The sequence below is a fragment of the Corapipo altera genome, unplaced genomic scaffold (assembly GCF_003945725.1).
Source record: "Corapipo altera isolate COAL_440 unplaced genomic scaffold, ASM394572v1 267, whole genome shotgun sequence".
Taxonomy (NCBI): domain Eukaryota; kingdom Metazoa; phylum Chordata; class Aves; order Passeriformes; family Pipridae; genus Corapipo; species Corapipo altera.
The window spans coordinates 93,827-111,493 of NW_020884970.1; the positions used below are offsets into that span (position 1 = coordinate 93,827).

The 17,667-nt window shown below is 49.3% G+C and overlaps 1 protein-coding gene across 1 annotated transcript; it reads left to right on the forward strand.

Annotated features, from left to right (window-relative positions):
• The first annotated feature begins 9,063 nt into the window (after positions 1 to 9,063).
• Positions 9,064 to 15,148, forward strand: ARC (activity regulated cytoskeleton associated protein). The gene is made up of 3 exons (XM_027665132.1): positions 9,064 to 12,320; positions 12,846 to 13,011; positions 13,427 to 15,148. Exon 1 carries the CDS (start codon positions 9,554 to 9,556, stop codon positions 10,769 to 10,771), a length of 1,218 nt encoding a protein of 405 aa, XP_027520933.1. The 5' UTR covers positions 9,064 to 9,553; the 3' UTR covers positions 10,772 to 12,320; positions 12,846 to 13,011; positions 13,427 to 15,148.
• Positions 15,149 to 17,667: the final 2,519 nt, after the last annotated feature.

Sequence of the window (17,667 nt, forward strand, 5' to 3'; positions counted from 1 at the left end):
CAGAAAATGGGGGAGCGAGCTGGGAAATCCAGGACGCCCCGTCCTTCCCCGCAGCCTGGGATGGGGTTTCTCTGGGAAGGTCGGTGGGGAGGTCCCAGTTTGTGTCCCGAGAGGAGAACAGGCGGTGATGAGCAGAGAAAGGTTCTCTGGGCTGGCCAGAGGCTCCCGCATCTCCCCCCGCATCCTTCCCTCTCGCTGTTGCAACATTCCTGCCGGGATCCATGGAGAGCTCCATCCTACTGCGCCGGGAATGAGCAGCCGCCGCCTCCCCGGCATCTGCTGGGCTCAAATCACGAGCCCAGCAACAGGGCAGAGCTGCCCATGCCATGTCATGCCATGCCATGCCATCCCAGTAACCCCAGAGCGGGATAACCCCCGACCAGGTTGTGCCTGAGTGACATTAAAAAAACCCTAAACTTCAATCCTGATGGTTCTTCCACTAAAATCAGGCATAAATAACTCTGGTTACAATTGTAGTCCCTGATTACTCTTTTTTCCTTTCTTTTTTTATTCTCCCCCCCCCATTTTCCTTTTTTCCCCTTTTTCCATTTTTTCCTTTCTTTTTTTTCCCCCATTTCTTTTTTTTCTCCCCTTCTTTTCTTTTCTCTTATTTTTTCCTATTTCTCCCTTTTTTCCTTTTTCCCTTTCTTTTCCCTTTTCTTTTATTTTCTCTTATTTTTTCCTCCTTTTTTTCTATTACCTTTTTTCTTTTTTCCTTTCTTTTGTTCACATCTTTTCCCCCCTTCATTTATTTTTTCTTAGTTTTTCTTTTTTCCCTCTGTTTCTCCCTTTTTTCTTTTTTTCCTCTTTCCTTTTCCCCCATCTTTTTTCTCTTCTTCTTTTATTTTTCTCTTATTTTTTCCTTTTCCCCTATTTTCCTGTTTCCCCCTTTTTTCCTTTTTCCTTTTTTTCTTTCTTTCCCCCCCATCCTTTTTCTTCCCTTCTTTTATTTTCTCTTATTTTTCCTTTTTTTTTCTATTTTCCTTTTTCTCCATTTTCTTCCCTTTTCCCTTTCTTTTTTCCATCTTTTCCCTCCCCTTTCATTTTTCTTATTTTTCTTTATTTTCCTTCCCCCTGTTTTCCTTTTTCATTTTTCTTTCTTCTTTTCCCCCATTTTTTCTCCCTTTTTATTTTCTTTTATTTTTTCCTTTTTTTTTCCCCATTTCCCCCCTTTTTTCTTTTTTCCTTTTTTCTTTTTTTCCCCCCTGTTTTTTCTCCTCTTTTTTTTTCTCTTTTTTTTTCCTTTTTTCCCCCCCCCCCACCTTTAGTTTCCTTTTATTATTTTCCCTCCTCCCCTCAATTTTGACCCTGCTAAAATTGAAAATCTCTGTGAGGACAAATATTTTTCCATGTCATCACATTATGCAGTTGGGACCAGCCCTTGTTAAGACACAACCTCTATGAAGAGAAGGGAACGGAGTAAATTCCCATAATCATGTGGACACAAGCAAGGAAAAACCTCGTGTCAGGATCACTCCTGTGACTGCCCCATCCCTGGAAGTGTCCAAGGCCAGGTTGGACAGGGTTTGGAGCAACCTGGAGTAGTGGAAGGTGTCCCTGCCCATGGCAGGAGGTTGCAATAAGATGATTTCAAGGGCCCTTCCAACCCAAACCATTCCAGGATTCCATGATCTCCAGTCTGAGACCATTAAGTTGTGTTCAGTGGGGTGGGAATGATACACCAAGGAGCTGTGATGGGATTTTTGGGGAAGGAAAACTCCTGGAGAGCTTTACACACCAACTCCCCCCCAGCTCCTGCCAGCCCTGGTCTAATATGGCTTTTAGTGATGGTTTGGGCCTCATAGATCCACAAAGAAGAAAATCCAGTCTGCTGCTTGCTTTTCACATTCTTCTGTTCCCCTGGAGCTTCCCTGCTGTTCCTAATTATCCATCTCTCGTTTTCAGGTATTTCAGTAATGGGAATGGAAAAGCTGGGACGAGGAGGAGCTGAAGGAGGCTCCCTTCTCTCCAGGAGTGACCCAGCCTCACCCCTGCTGTCATTAGTGCTGCAGCCTCCCCAGCCCCACGGGAGGCAGCGGCTCCCTTGTTTCCTGGAGCCAAGGAGACACAATTCCTGCCCTGACTCCAGCTGGGGCTCCCTGTGGCTTGGAGAGATTAGAGCCAGAATGCGGAGATGCTGGGAGGAAAACCTTTGTTAACAGCGATGCTTGGTGGGGACAGAAAGAAGAGAAATAAATCAGGAGAAGGAGAAGCGAAAAAGGAAACGTGGAAAAAAAGGTAAATCGAGTCACAGCTCAGTGATAGAATTGTTAAAAATAGGTGAGCAGTGGCCTAGTTTGTGTCTTCAGGGTGTGAGAGCAGAGAGCTGAGGACTGACAGAGTTCTGGAGATGTGGATTTGGCTGGGAACAGCATCCCCGTGTCCCTCTGGGATCATGGAAATGCTCTGTGTCCCTTCGTGAGGCTTTAATGGATCCCACTGCAAAGAGCCAGACACACATTCCCGTTTAGAGAGAGGTACAAACAATGTCCACAAAATGAGTTATAATAAAGCATTTCGTTTTTCCTTTTCCTTTAGGAATGTCCCAGCACTGAGGAGACCTGGATAGAAATCCTACTGCCAGATCAGGCTCTGAACCTGCCTGGGGTGTTTTCCAAGGACACCTCTGTGGCCAAATCCTTGACAGGTTTGAAAATGCTTTGGGATTTCAGTGTGAATGAGGGAAAATAAAGCTTTAGAGGGCAGTTTAGGGAGAAAAACTACCCATCTATTCATCCAGTTAATAACTGATCCGTGCCTCAGACAGAGAGGAAAATGTTTGGATGAAGAGAAGCTTAAACTATAGATATCTGCAGATGGAGGAATCTGATCCTAAAAACAGGATAAAATCCTACTTAGCTTGTTTCCTATTATGAATCTGGAGTTATTTAACCCAGGTTAGGAGCATCAGGCAGAGGGAAGTGAAGAGGGAATTTGGGAATGAGATTAACGTGGAGGTGTCCAAACGAACCTGGCTTTTGCTGCTGTTGCACATCTTGGAGGATAACCTGAAATTCCATGTGCAAAGAGGCTTCTGCTTCCATTCCCTGAGCATTCTTTAACTTCCTCTGGCATATCCCTCATGGCAACAGAGCTGTTGCCACTCACAGGATAGGTAGGACCTGGAATTTGGTGTGGAAAAGGGGCTGTGGGTGCATTCTCCATGGCTCTGGCTGTCACTAACCACAACAAGGCAGTGTTTTCTCTTATGGCCACAGGATTATCCCATTGCTCCCTCCTGCCCACAGCAGGGAATCTGCAGCTTGGAAATCTTCCCATGATGGAAAATAGGGCTCTCACCACCCCTAAAAGTCCTTCCCAGGGGGAAAAATCCATGTAGGTGTTGAGAGAAGTGAAATAGAGGCTTAACATGGATTCACCCATAGGAACGGCAAGATGTCTGTAAGGAGTAGGGGCAGGAAAAACAGTCTGAGCCCTTCTCTCCTCATCATCTGAGTAGCTGGTGCTGCCAAAGGTTCCAGGCTCACCAAGGGAATCATCATCAAGCATAGGATTTGATGCCACTACCGAGGACAATGTCCCGTTTTCCCTGTGTGGCTGTGACCTCCCAGTGCTCCTCCACCACCACCAGCGAGCTCAGAAACCCAGAGAGAAATGGAAAAGCAAAGCCAGGGCTGCAGGGGAGGGTGGAATGGGTTCCATGGACCACAGAGGGTTCCTAGATCAGTGTGGGCACATCCTCCTGGCAGGGGGCGAGGAACAAAGCTCTCCTGGCCTGGTGGGACTCCGTCAGCCAGGCCACACCAGCAAAGGAACAGGGTCTGTGAGCTTCACAGCCACCCCACTGCTCTCCCTGATTTAGCAGACCTGTGATTCTCATGGTTTGCTGTTGAGGAGGAGGGGGGAAAAAAAAGCACTAAACCCAGAAACTTCTCCCAGAACACTTAGAGGGATTCCCCAAAGGGGGGCAGGTGAGTGAAGAGTCAAGTGTGGGACCAAAAGTGGGCCAAATCCAGCTGGAAAACCTGTGGCACATAAAATGTCGCAGCCCAGGCGTGAATCAGGCCCTTTGCCCTGGCAAGAATTGTGCTCTACCAGCTCCTCAGTGAGGCAAATGAGGCTCATTTAGAGATGTCTTTCTATTTGTGTTGACCTCATGAGGGTCGTAACAGCCAAGAGCAGAGTGTGAAAAATCCTGCTGCCTCCTTTGGCTTTCCAGCTGTAGCCTCAGGCAGGACTGGGGAGGCGAAAGCAGCACGAGAAGAGACTCATTAACATTTCCTCTGCCCAGCGAGGAAAGGAAAATAACAAACATCTCATTAAAGAAAGAGAGAGCAGAGAATTATAAAACACAGAAGATATTTTTAGCCCGAAAACAAAGCACTCTCCCTTCCCCTCAAAGTAGGGCTTTCCAGATGAAAAGGAATAAGGAGAGAATTTGCAGGCTCCTTTGCAGCAGGAGGAGTGGCACTGATGACAATCACCATTATTGTGGTTAATATGGATGGGGGGGGGGAGTGCCCTCAGATTCCCAGTTGATTCCACACCTTCCCAGTGACGTCCTGGGGGATGATGGGTGGCCGGGAACAATAGAGCCACTGACGTGATCTGTGTTTTGAATGCAAAACTCTGGGTTTTGAGTGCAATAAAGTGTTCCAGAGCTGGGCATGGATGAATAGACACGTATGGTGCAAATTAAATGGGTTATTCTTTCCCCCCTGTTTCTTTCTTTACAAATTTCAAAGCCCAATACCTTGGTTTCCACTTCGTTTTATTGCCTCGTTGAGGGTTTTGCTACCAAACAAATGACTGGGCAGCTTTGTCTGGTGAGCTATAGGAGGGTCAATAGGGATTAAAAGGATGTGGAGGCAGAAAGGGGGGAATTTTAATTCCTTATTTTCTTCTTTTTTCTTTTTTCTTGTAGGAGGAAGCAATTCTGGAAAGGAAAGGGAAAATTCTAGCACAGCAAATATAGGATAATGCAGAAAATCCCAGTAGGAAATATTAGTTCCTGCAAGAATATGGGCTCAACTGCCCGCAAGCCTTCAGGCTTCTAATTTTCAGCCCTTCACTGAGTCCTGGTTGAAAGGAATGGTCCTCCAGGCAGCAATTCTGAGGAGAAACACAATGCACATCCCAAGGAATAATTGGAGAGGGATCCTGGCACCACAGGAGGATGATCCAGCATTTCCAGCCTCCACCAGAGCTCTCCAGAGCATATGGCACTAAAAGGTAGCACAAATCAGCTGCACCAGAAACTTTCCCAAGCCCTGGGATCTCCCCCTTCTCTCTCACTCCCCCCACCAGGTTCATCTGGCTCAGGCTCGTCTCCAAGTTGGAGTGAAATGTGTTGCCAGAAGGTGGATCTGAGCAAAACACTCGGCCAGATGAGATGGGAAAGGGTTGTCAACCTAAAAAAAAAGAACCCTCGAAGTCCTAACACATTTGCTCTGAGGCAGCAAAAACTCACACCCTGAATTGATGCCAAGGGTGAGGGACACGAGGCTCTGGGTGCAAAGTGACAGCACTGGGGAAGGTGCCAGTGCTGGCTGTGCCTTGGTGTCCCTTCTTCTGGTCCCCATTCCCTGAGTGGGGTTCTCCTCCCTCACTGCCATGGGCTCCTTTGGCTGCCTCTGATGCCTCTGTTGGCTCTTCTCTTTCTCTCTCTTTGCTTTTTTGAGTCTGATCCCAATCTGCTGTGGTTTAAAACTGTTCTCAGGAAGCTTTAGGGAGACAAGCCACGTTGACACCATCCCTGCTGAGCTCTGAGATGTGGCTTTTTGCTATTTTCTCTCCTTCCCTTGCCTCCTGCTCAGCTTTTTTGGAGGGAACCGCTCACTGATCACCCTCACACTCACTTCCCACTTCCCTTTCTGTTCTTATTGGCCTTGGACCTCCTGTGGCCATGAGAGGACCACAAGCCTTGCTATCTGCTCTGTCCACCTCATTGACAGCTCCCCTGAGACCAAGCAGGTATTTTCAACAGAATCTCAGCTTCTCCTTTGTGAAACCCTGGGATGAAGATACTGTGGCTTCCGAGCCTCCCCCCATCCTGCCCCAATCCATGGATCTTGTCCTTCCATGCCTGTCTGTCTCTGTGTGCCTGAAATCTGCCTGTCTGCCTCAAACTGTCTCCCCCCATCACCTCCCAGCATCTCCCTCCTCCCTTTGCTTCCGGCTCCCCTCTCTCCTCCTCCTCTTCCCACTCACCTTCCTTTAATTAGAAGCACAATGAAAATGCTTATCACACATGTCTTAATCAGTAGCTTGTTCCCCAGCAGGTCCAGAAGGAAAACCCCCATTCCCTCCTCGCTTCTCCTGCTTCCCCCACCACCTCCACAGCACCAGGAGAGTGATTAGAAGAGCTCTGTGAATGAGATTAACCCAGAGACCTGGAAAAGCTGGAGGGAAGGGCCAAGAGAAGCAGGATGATATTCAGTGAGGATTAATTCTGTGCCTGGGAAGAAAGAGTCCCTGGCAGAGCTGGACCTGGGAATGCTGGTGGACAGCAGGTTGAGGATGATCCTGCAGTGTGTCCTGGCAGCAAAAAAACTGTCCTGGACTGTGGGAACATGAGGACAAGTAGGAGATCAATGGATGGGATTATAGCCCTCTAATCAGGGCATTTTAGATCATATTAAACTGCTGCAACCAGATTTATCCCTCTTAGGGCAAGACAGTGGTCAAATGGAAGGAGTTCAGGCCACTGAGATGGTCAGAAAACCTGCCTGGTGTGGGACTAGGGCCTGTCCAGCCTGGAGAAGTGATGGATTTGGGAGTCCTAACAGCAGTGTCCTGTACCTGTGGGGAGGTTATCAAGGAGGTTATCAAGGAGGTTGAAACAGGATCTTCACAGACATTGGGTCTAAATTCAAATAAGACACTCAGTTTGGGTACAAGGAAAAAGGTTTTCCCTTTGAGCAACCCCCATCCCTGGGGTTTTGAACATCTGAAACCTGAACCATCTCACCTGACCCTGTAGTTGACTCAACTTAGAGCAGGAGGTTGAGCTGGAGACCTCCTGAGGTCCCTTTCACCCTTAGTAATCCCAAAATCCTGTGACCAGAGCCAAGAGCCAAATGAGGCCATTCAGACTGATGATTTCCCCCCAGAGGGAGGAAGAACAAAAGGGAGAAGGAAAGAGAGGCAGCAGATCTGGAAAGGGACTGGTTTGGTGGGATAGCTTTTATAACCATGTCACCCCTGGCATATGACGGGACAAGGTGAGGTGGAAAGGAGGTCATCTTGCAAAGTTAATGCCACCCTATAACTTGTCCCCATCCTACAGGTAATTTCTGGGGATCCTGGTTGAAAAGCTTTCTGGAGAATATCTTTCCACCAATCCAGGGATACAGAGATGAAACAGTCTCTCCAATTCACGTTATCTCTTGCTGGCAATGCAGGTTTGAGGGAGGCTCTCTGGGGTACAGTGACAGCATAAAAGGCTTCAGATCTGTCCCAAACCCTCAGATAATTGATATTGGACTTTTTCCAAAAAAAACCACAGATGTCCTAAAATCTTGTGCTTAGGAAAACTGGGTGAAAGTGGAAGAGTAAGTAAAAGGGAGGGCAGTCAGATAAGTGTCATGATATGTGTGGGGGAAGAAGTGGCATTGGGAGAATCTGTTGGATTAGGAATCCTGCATTTTGTTCCCTTTCCCACTCACCGTCACTCCCCCTTCAACCAAACCATGCAGCCCTTCTAGGTCATCTTGCTGTTGCCCTAAATAACTGCCCTGTGTCCTGAGAGCCATAGAACAGTGGTGTTTGTCCATGTGCCATCACCCAGTAAGGAACAGACACATCCCTTCCTGCACGGATACGGGGGGAAAGGGAATCCTGCCCCCTGTCCCTCATGCCCTCCAGCTCAACCACCACGAGTTTGCTCCAAAGGGTCTCTGCTTTAACCTGAGATCCCCCGAGACCTCCTTCCAGCGGGACTTTACTGAGAGATTCTCCTCCTCCTCCTCTTTTTGCTCTTCCATGGTGGCTGCATTCCTACCAGGAAACACATGGGAGTGAGGATCCATCCGAATCCTCCCTGGCACAGTGCCCACCACCCCAGGGCATGCTCCCCCACTGCCAACAGGCTCAAAACCCATTTTTAGGTGATTTTAGTGAATCAGCATCCCACTGCCTCCGGCCTCTGTCACTGAGAAGCCCCAGATACCCTCAGCACCTCTCCGAGGGTGTTCTGGCAGGGAAACTCTCTCGGATTAGGGAATCCTTTATCTCTGGCTTATGTAAGACCCGGAGGCTCCTTTTATGGTTGGCTTTTCCTGCTTTGTCAAGAGGGAAGAACAAATGTGGCTTCATCTGCGCTTGTGGGTTGGCTCCCTGATTAAGCATCTGATTCAAAGCTAAGTACGGAACAGGCTTTTGATGGGCGGATTTAATTCCATGCAAAAACCAGGATGTCGTCCTCCCTCCCTCACCGAATATTCCCGGGATAGCAGTTGGTCTGGTGCAATTAGGCAGTGGGGATGACTCCCACCTACCAGCGCCTGAGAAAGTCCAGAGTGTTCCACTTTGTGCTGAATTGGCTCATTTGAGTGTTTCCCCCTCTGCTTCCCCCCCTCCTCTTTTCTTTTCTCTGCCTCTTTTTTTTTTTTTTCCTGCTGATTTGCCACCATTCCCGGGGATTTGCATTAGGAGTGAGCTCACCCCGTGTGTGTGTGAACATTTGGGGGTACGTGTGGGGGCCCGGGGGCGTCTGCCTGTGTGTGACACCCTGAATTCCTCCTCAGCTGAGCCCTGCCAGGGGAAGCACTTGTTAACGGTGACCTTGCTGAGTAAATAGTTGTGGAATGAATAAGTGCTTTTCCCGCAGCCCGAAAGGCGGAAGGTGCGATTACTCATCCATCCCTCCAACTGTCTCCAGCACCTTTCAAGTGCTTCTCGCGTCGAGTCTGGGGGCGTGAGCGAGGGGGTGGGAAGCGAGGGGAGGCTGCCAAAATCTGGGTTGCCACAGACACCGGCCTCGCTTCTCCTCCAATGAACGCTGCGCTGGGAGTGCGGGAGGAGGCAGAGCACCACCCACATGTTGAGCCGTGCAGAGTATAAGTAGATGGAGGAGCCTGGACTAGTGGCAGTTCAGCCAGGGAAGAGAAGCAGCTCTTTGCATCTCTAGTGGAAAAGCGTTTTTTGGCTCGCCAACTTTTACCCGAGGAGGAATCACCCGGATTTTTGCAGCAGCTCCTTCGTGTGTTTTTCTCCAGCGGGGACTTGGTGCCGTTGAAGATCCTCAGCTCCGGACGAGCAACGGGATTGGACACCTTATCCAACTCCTCTCCTTCTTCCTGGAGGATCCTGGTCTTCTCTGGGACACGCTGAGGACTTGAGACAGTTTCCAACTGGGCACCGGGAGAAATTTGCCTCCAACTCTCAGTTTGGGATCCACGGGGACCGACCGGCTCGCTCTGTGGTGATTTCTGATTTGGTTGTGTTTGTGTGGAAAAGTCCTTGGAGGGGGGTTTAGGAGTCTCTGTGTGTCTCTCAGGAAGTGTTGTGGTGGGGGTTTTTGGGAGCCAGCTCCAGTGCCAGGGCTCATAACCCAGTTCTTTCCCTGTTTGACACTCGCACGGTCGCAGCCATGCAGTTGGATAATGTCACCAACGCGGGCATCCACTCCTTCCAGGGGCACCGTGGAGTGGCCAACAAGCCCAATGTGATCCTGCAGATTGGGAAGTGCAGGGCAGAAATGTTGGAGCACGTCAGGAGGACCCACAGGCACCTCCTGACCGAGGTCTCCAAGCAGGTGGAGCGGGAGCTGAAGGGTTTGCAGAAATCTGTGGGGAAGTTAGAGAACAACTTAGAGGACCATGTCCCAACTGAAAACCAGAGGTGGAAAAAGTCCATCAAGGCCTGCCTGGCCAGATGTCAGGAGACCATTGCACACCTGGAGAGGTGGGTCAAGAGGGAGATGAATGTTTGGAAGGAGGTGTTTTTCCGCTTGGAAAAGTGGGCTGACCGCCTGGAGTCCATGGGGGGCAAATATTGCCCCGGGGACCAGGGCAAGCAGACGGTGTCCGTGGGTGTGGGAGGCCCTGAGATCAGGCCAGGTGAGGGGGAGATTTATGACTATGCCCTCGACATGAGCCAAATGTATGCCCTGACCCCTCCCCCCGGGGAGGTGCCCAGCATCCCCCAGGGCCACGATTCCTACCAGTGGGTCTCTGTGTCCGAGGATGCTCCGGCCTCCCCGGTGGAGACCCAGGTGTTTGAGGATCCCCGGGAGTTCCTGAGCCACTTGGAGGAATATTTAAAGCAGGTGGGTGGGACTGAGGAGTACTGGCTGTCTCAGATCCAAAACCACATGAACGGCCCAGCTAAAAAGTGGTGGGAATACAAGCAGGACTCCGTCAAGAACTGGGTGGAGTTCAAGAAGGAGTTCCTGCAGTACAGTGAAGGCACCCTGACTAGGGATGCCATCAAAAGGGAGCTGGATTTGCCCCAGAAAGAGGGGGAGCCCCTGGATCAGTTCCTTTGGCGCAAGAGGGACTTGTACCAGACCCTCTATGTGGATGCAGACGAGGAGGAGATTATCCAGTACGTGGTAGGAACCCTCCAGCCCAAACTGAAGCGCTTCCTGAGCTACCCCTTGCCCAAGACCTTAGAGCAGCTGATCCAAAGAGGGAAGGAGGTCCAGGGCAGCATCGAGCACTCTGAGGAGCCCAGCCCACAGAGGACCCCCGAGATCCAGCCGGGGGATTCCGTGGACACCGTGCCTCCCTCAACCACCGCCAGTCCCGTGCCGAGCAACGGGACCCAACCCGAGCAGCCCCCCAGCCCCCCAGCCACTGTCATATGAGCTGCTCTGCAGTGCTCTGGGTGAAGTGAAAGGGAGAAGGGGGCTTATTTAGGAAGCTTCTCCTTGGAGAGAGGCTCTGGCTGAGACGGGACATGAGGTGTGCTCAGCCCAAGAGCCCAGGGCAGAGGGGTTGTTAACTTTGCTCGCGGGGGGAGGGAGGTGGTGGGGCAGAGGCACCTTAGGGTGGGGTTGCCCACCTCAGCTGAGCCCTGCAAGGCGGGGGTGCTGGAGACCCCGCTGGCACCACTGGGGGGAACAGACCATTTTATGAGATCCCTGACGAGAAACCAGAGACAATTCCCAACTTCTGAAGCAGCCGCTCGGCGCTGGCGGCTCTCCAGGACTTCACAGGAGTGCAGCAATTGGCTGAGGGTTCCTACCCATCTGGATCTCTCCTTTTCCTTCTCTCCTCCCTCTTCTGAGGAGGTGTCCCTGTCCTGAGGACACAGCTTTCTTTTGACCCTTGCCTGTTTCTGATTAACCACCAGGCTTCTGCTCTCTTTGCAATCTCCTGCTCTTACTTGCTCCAAAGGATTAAATTAATTTTTTTGATTATTTTTTTGTTTTGTGAAGAAAAAAAATCCTATTACTTCAGGAATTGAAAGCTTTAAGAGTCTGGATTATTTTTGATGTTTTTCATTTCTCTGTACCTAATACCTGCTTTAATGTGTTTCCTCTCGAGAGGCTTTATTGGTTTACTCCTTGTCTGAGTTTCTGCTCATTCCAATCAAGGCCACTGCAGTGCAGAGGCAAATTTCTCCCTTTCCCTGCACATTATCCTGTGCATTCAGCAGGAAACAGATTTCCTAATTAAATTGTGGGCTCATTTATTGAAGGAGCAGTCTGCTTCCTTTCAGGGAGAGCATTCAGGTGGAGAGAGGAGACACCAGAGCTCTTTTGAGAGGGTGGGGGGAGGGAAGGGAAATCCAAATCCTTATTCTTTGAACGAAACAGACAAACACATCCCAAATTCAGAGCAAAACATCCCCAGAGCAGCAAATCGAGTCCATGCTGATGTGTGGAGGTAACAGGAGCTTTTGCCATGTAAAAGCAAAGAGAAGTGAAGAGAGGACGTGTGTGCCCAGCACAGCTTCAGCAAAGAGCTTCTGCTCACACAGACAGGCTCAAAATGCTCTTGGAAAACCTGGAATCCCTGTCCTGGAGCACCTGAGGACAGAGCAGTGTCTACTCACAAAGAACTTTCTACAACATCTATCCATGGATGGAGGTGGACTTGGACTTGGTGACTTTTTCCGTGTGGAGGCAGTAAATGCTCAGCATTCATCTGTGGCCAGAGTTTCAGGATGGGGCTTAAGAGATGAAAGACATTCATGAAGTTTGGCTCTTCGAAGCTTCTGGAGGCTGTAGCACCATCTGGAGCATCATCTGCATTCACCACCAGCCCAAATGAACAGCACCTGTGCAGGAGATGGAGCAGGGATGCAGCAGCAGGAGTGACCCTGGGATACTCCTGGCACTACCACAGCAGGGACACGTGGCACTGGTGGCTCAGAAGGCCTTGGGTGTGACTCCTTCCAAGAGGCTGAAGGTAAGGGGACTTCCTGCATTCTCTTCTCAGACCTAAATTAGCCATGGCCCATCCAGTAGGAAGCTTGTACTGGGATAAAAACTAGTCTGGAATGGGACACGAAGCATTAGGGTTGGGAGAAAGGGGAAGGGAGAGGCAGCCAAAGGGAAATGCAGGACAAGGAGTGGGAAAAGTTTCCAAAGAGGGCAGTATCTTGCACTTTCTCATAAAGATGAGGAGGAAATGGGAAGCTTCTTCATTAGCTCACCCTGAGGACCTGCCACGTGAAGCTCTGGGCTGGGATAACAACCACAGGTCCATGCACAGCCCAAAGGAGGTGCAGGTCTGCAGCTGCTCTGCAGCCCTGTTAGGAGCCTGTCTTGGGAATGTGGGGGCTCTCCTCTCACTTGTTGGGAGTGAGTTGGTTTGTGAGGAGCTCTGGGAGCATTTCTCACTAATGCCCTGGGATGAGTGATGGGGGAGTGGGTGTCACTGCTGAGGATGAGCTGGCCATGCATTACAAACATTATCTCCTCTTGGTTGCAGTGACTCACTCAGATCCTCCTCTGAGAAGGAATCACTTCACAGCACTCAGGATTTGGAAGGAAGGCCCAGAAAAACCTTCAAACCCAAGGATTTGACATCAGACCTGCTCTCAGGGTCCACAGCCACCAACTGCCAGCTCCACCAGCTGAAGGAAAGACTGGCACAGGTAATTACCTCCCATCTTACCCTGTGGGCCTTTCAACCTCCCCAGTGCCCTGAGGAGATATTGGACCTGAGATATTGGACAGCCCAAGTACAAACATCTGTGCTGGTCCTGAGACCTCAGCCCTGGTGGTTGCAAGAGGTTGACACCACCAGAGAGGTGGCATTTCAGCTTCTTGGGGTCAGAACCCAAGCACCAGCCCCAATTAATGCTCTGGGGACAGTGCACATCATGGCTTTCCCTCTGCTGGACCACTGGCAAATCCTTGGACACCAACACCTAGTGGGTCCTCCAGACTGCAGACACTTCATGGGCACAGCTAAATTTAATCTCAACTCCTGAGAAATCCCCTTTATTCTCTTCTTGAGAGATCTAATCAGAGCTGCTGCATTTTTATTTTTTTTTTTCTGTTTTACAGCAATCCCTGCTGCTGTTGCTGAGCTTCCTTCTCTGTGCCCAAGAGCTTTCCCAGGGAAGAAGCTGCAGGAAGACAGAGGGCAAATCCTGCACCAAAGAGCCTCCCTGTGTTCAGGGTGCTGAGAGTCCCAGTGAAAGGGGGAAGCCACTTCCAACAGCACGAAGAAAACTCTGAGCTGATCCAGATATTCCTAGCACAGAAGAAAGTGCTGAGAATGGAAAGAGAAGTCAAGAGACCAGAAGAGAAGAACCAAGTGCAGGTTTTGGGGACAGCAAGGATGCTGGGCTTGTGCTGACTGTGTGTTGAGATGACAACAAACCTCTGTGATTTGGGGCCGCTGGGACTCACCTAAAGAACTCTTCACCAGATTATCAGCTCTAAAAAACTTTCCTGATTAACTTTGCCAAAAGGCTGACCCTTCTTAGGCTACGAACCCTCCAGGCTGTCAGTGCTGTAACTCATTTTTCCTGAGTTTTTCGGGGGGAGCTTTAGTTCATGCGGGTACAAGTTTCAAACCTCAAAGGGCTCCAGAGGTTCGGAGAAGCATCCCGGTGCTCCTGATGCTTGTCTGAACTCTTGGAGCCTGCACAACTGTCTTGCCAGAGTGTTGGGAGGCAGCAGGAGCTCTCTGGATCTGCATGGGTCAGAGTTACTGCAAGAACTGGGGTTCTTGTGCTGGCTCTGGGGGCACTGTTTCCATCCAGACCCAGGGAGCCCAAAGGGACGAGTGAGTTGGACGAGGCAGTTTTGCTTCATATCTCAGCTCAAGAGGTCCAGTTGGTTCCTCTCTCTTCCAGAGCCAACTGTCCTGGGGGTGTGTGGAGGTGTGTGGGTGTTGTTGTGGGGGTGTGTGTCAGGCAAACAAATCCACCTCAGCCCAGTTCTGGGGTGGACCCAGGGTACATTCCAACAAGGCTCAGCAAAAATGTCCGGGACCGGAAAATTCTGGAAAACCATGTCAAGCCAGACTACACAGGCATCATCTCGAGGTCAGAATGATGTTTGATTTTGAGGTGCTTAATTTTCACAGTCCCTTTCAAGGGACTTGACTGCCTCACTAGGCATTTTATTTTTTTTTCCCATAGGCTTTCCTGCCTTTTTAATGAATTAGCCTGGCTGTGCTACTTGGTTGTTTGGTCCTGAGGTTTATACATTTTCAGCTGCCCTTTTGGAGTGTGAAGAACTGAATCTCCTGGACTGATTTTATTTCACCTGGTGCTCCTGGCAAACTGGAGCTTTACTTGTAGCACCCTGGTTTATATTACCAGCCTCCCCAGGAAGGGCTGGTAGTTTATTTTCCTGGGGCAGAGCCACACGAATGAAGAAGTGTGTATGTGTTTTGTCTCTGAAACTTCAGCAGATTTCAATTACTGCGCTTTTTTTTCCTCCTTAGGCGGTTTTACATTTGAACACTGACAAAACTTCTTTAGAGTTTTTTATTTTTACTAGAGATCTTCTTAATTCAAGCAACCTTGTACAAAAGGCAAACCCATTGAATCGCTGCAGGTTGTAGGGGTTGAAGCCAAAGGTCTTTGTAAGCCGACATCACCTGCCCTGGATCTGACTGTATCAGGCAGTTTATTCCTCATGTGTCATGTTGGAGCTGCAAGATCACCCCAAGCCACTAGAACCTGTCAATAGAATAGTGCTACACTCTATTTGCTATTGTAGCAAAGCCTTTTGTAGATTTATACAATAAAACTTTGAAATATTCTGCTTCAATTGCTTTGTGCTTTGCTTTCCGGACTTTCTTCCTTGGTTTATGGGCAACAAAAGTACCTACTGCCCTCTGAAAGTTTGGATTTGTCAGCCATTTGGGCTTACTGGATTTGAGAAAAATCTTTGCAGAGGAGGGGTTGGATGTGGAGAACAGGGAGGTGTTTTGAGGGAGTTGTTTGGCATCTAAGATTGAGTCACATGCAGCCCATGAGGTGGGAGCAATCCCTTGTGGGACTGTGGGATGTGGAGGGCTCTTGTGGGGTACAGCTGAGAGCAAGGCTGTTGAAAGAGGAGGGAAATATTCCCACCCATTTCTGAGAAATGATATGCACAGAAGAGCTGAGGCAAGCCAGGACAAGGTAAAGAAATCTCTAAACTTCAATCAGCTCTACTTGACCTCCGAAGAGGCTTCAGCAGGGAGAAAACCAGCACTCAGCAACACAGAGACTCAGGAGAAATTCAGCCTGATGCTTTGTTTATTGATGCATTTCCAAATTCCTTGGGTTCATTACCTGTAAAAAAATCCCTGGACCATCCAGGCTGGAGGCAGGAACATACAGGAACATAAAGGAATATAGCAGGGGATGGACAGGAATATAGCAGAGGATGGAGCTCAAAGTGATTTAAACTGAAATGTGTATTTTTGCAATAGTTTGGGCTCAAATTTCTGGCCTCACAGATGTTCTAGGGATAGACGACTCTGCTCTGCCTCTGCAAATCCTGCCTCTTCTGGAAAGGTTTTGCACTCAGGTGGATTTAACCCCCATTCTCTGCTCTGTCCTTAGTCACTCTCCAACAGGGATGGTGTTGGGAATACCAGGGGTGAACAATGAGCACTTGGGTGGGTCAGCTGGAAAAACCAGTGGACTCATTCCTTTCCCAACAAGGAACGAATGTGCCCTGCCAAGTTACTGCCCAGATACCCCTTCTGAGCTCAGGTTGGGAAGGCAGAAATGGTCAGATGGCCAAAAGGAGACCTGCCAACCTTTGTATCTCCAGCTCTTTACAGCTCATCCAACCACAAAATCTTTGCAGGAGTGAGGAAGAAGCTTTGAAGGTGCACTTTGGTTCCTCAGCTGAACTCTCCCCACTCCTGGCATCAATAAAAAGGGGGAAAACAAGCGTTGAGGGGACAAACCATCAGAGGGGTCCAGCCAGTGCCACCCCACCCTGGGACAGTGCGGAGAACTGGGTCAGGAGAGCACGTTTAGAGTTCTCATGGTCTCTGGACACGGCCAAAAGGGACATGACCAATGTGATGCCTCAAAAAGTGAAAAGCAAGAGCTGCACCAACCCTGCCAGAGTTCAAGAAGTGTTTGGACAAGACTCTCAGGCACATGAAGGGATTATTTGGGGTTGTCCTGTGCAGGGACACAAGTTGGACTTTCATGATCCTTGTGAGTGCCTTCCAGCTCAGGATGTTCTAGGCTTTGATGCTCAGCTGGAGGTGCTGAGCTTTTCCAGCAGAGGGGGGCAGAACTCCACTGTTCGCTGTGGGAATTAAAAGTAGGAAAAACCACTTGAAAAGGGGGAAAATGTCCTTGTCACCATCCATCCTCACATGGCCCACTCCAGATCATCCACAAGATCAGTGGTTGATCAGTGAGGGAGATGTGAGGGAAGGGGTATATGAGAGGTTGGTGTGGAGAGCTGAGAAGAACTGATGGCCAAATTACAGTGGAGGAAGATGGACAGGATGGTGATGCCCTGCTGGGGGAGTTGAGAAAGGTGGATGAGGCTGGGAAATTCCGGCCTGTGCCAGACAAACTCATTGGGTTTCCAGTTTTGTTCCACAACCTTCCAGATTTGACTCTATAATTGTTGTTTGCTTTCATTCTGACAGTTCCAGATGGAAAGGTCCAGAGAGTCACTGGACCTACACCTTTAATTAATGAAAAAATGCCTTATTTCTGCCCCTGGCTCTAGGAATAGGGAGTCACCCGGAAGAGATGCAGCCCAGTGATGGATGAACTGCCTCAAACTAGTTGAAATCCCCTCCAAAATCAGAGTGGGAACCATCCCTGTGTTTTCTGGGCCATGATCCCGATATCACGGGTATTCACAAGCACGACAGAACCAGAGGAAACAGCACCAAGGGAGGTTTAGATTATATATTATAAAAAAAAAAATCCTTCGCTGAAAGGGTGGTCAGGCATTGGAACAGGCTGCCCAGGGAACTACCCAGTGGAATCACCATCCCTGGAAAGCCTCAAAAGGCTTTGGATGTGGCACTTGGGGACATGGTTTAGTGATGGATCTGGCAGAGCTGGGTTACAGGTTGGACTCAGAGATCTTAAGGGGCTTTTCCAGCCTTAGAAATTGATTCTCTAAATGGTGGACAAGACATGAGGGGTCACTTACAGAACTGAAAAAAAAAAAATTAATTTACAATTACTTGATAAATTTTATTTTCCTTCTCTCTTTATTGTGACTGCACTTCTGGGCTCCTTAATTTGCTTATTTAGGACAGCTTAAAGAAGGGGGTAAGATGGACCTGCTCAGATTATTGCACATAGGAAATA

Excerpts from the sequence above, each read along its gene's own strand:
- ARC (XM_027665132.1), top strand. The coding sequence starts at position 9,554 with ATGCAGTTGGATAATGTCACCAACGCGGGCATCCACTCCTTCCAGGGG.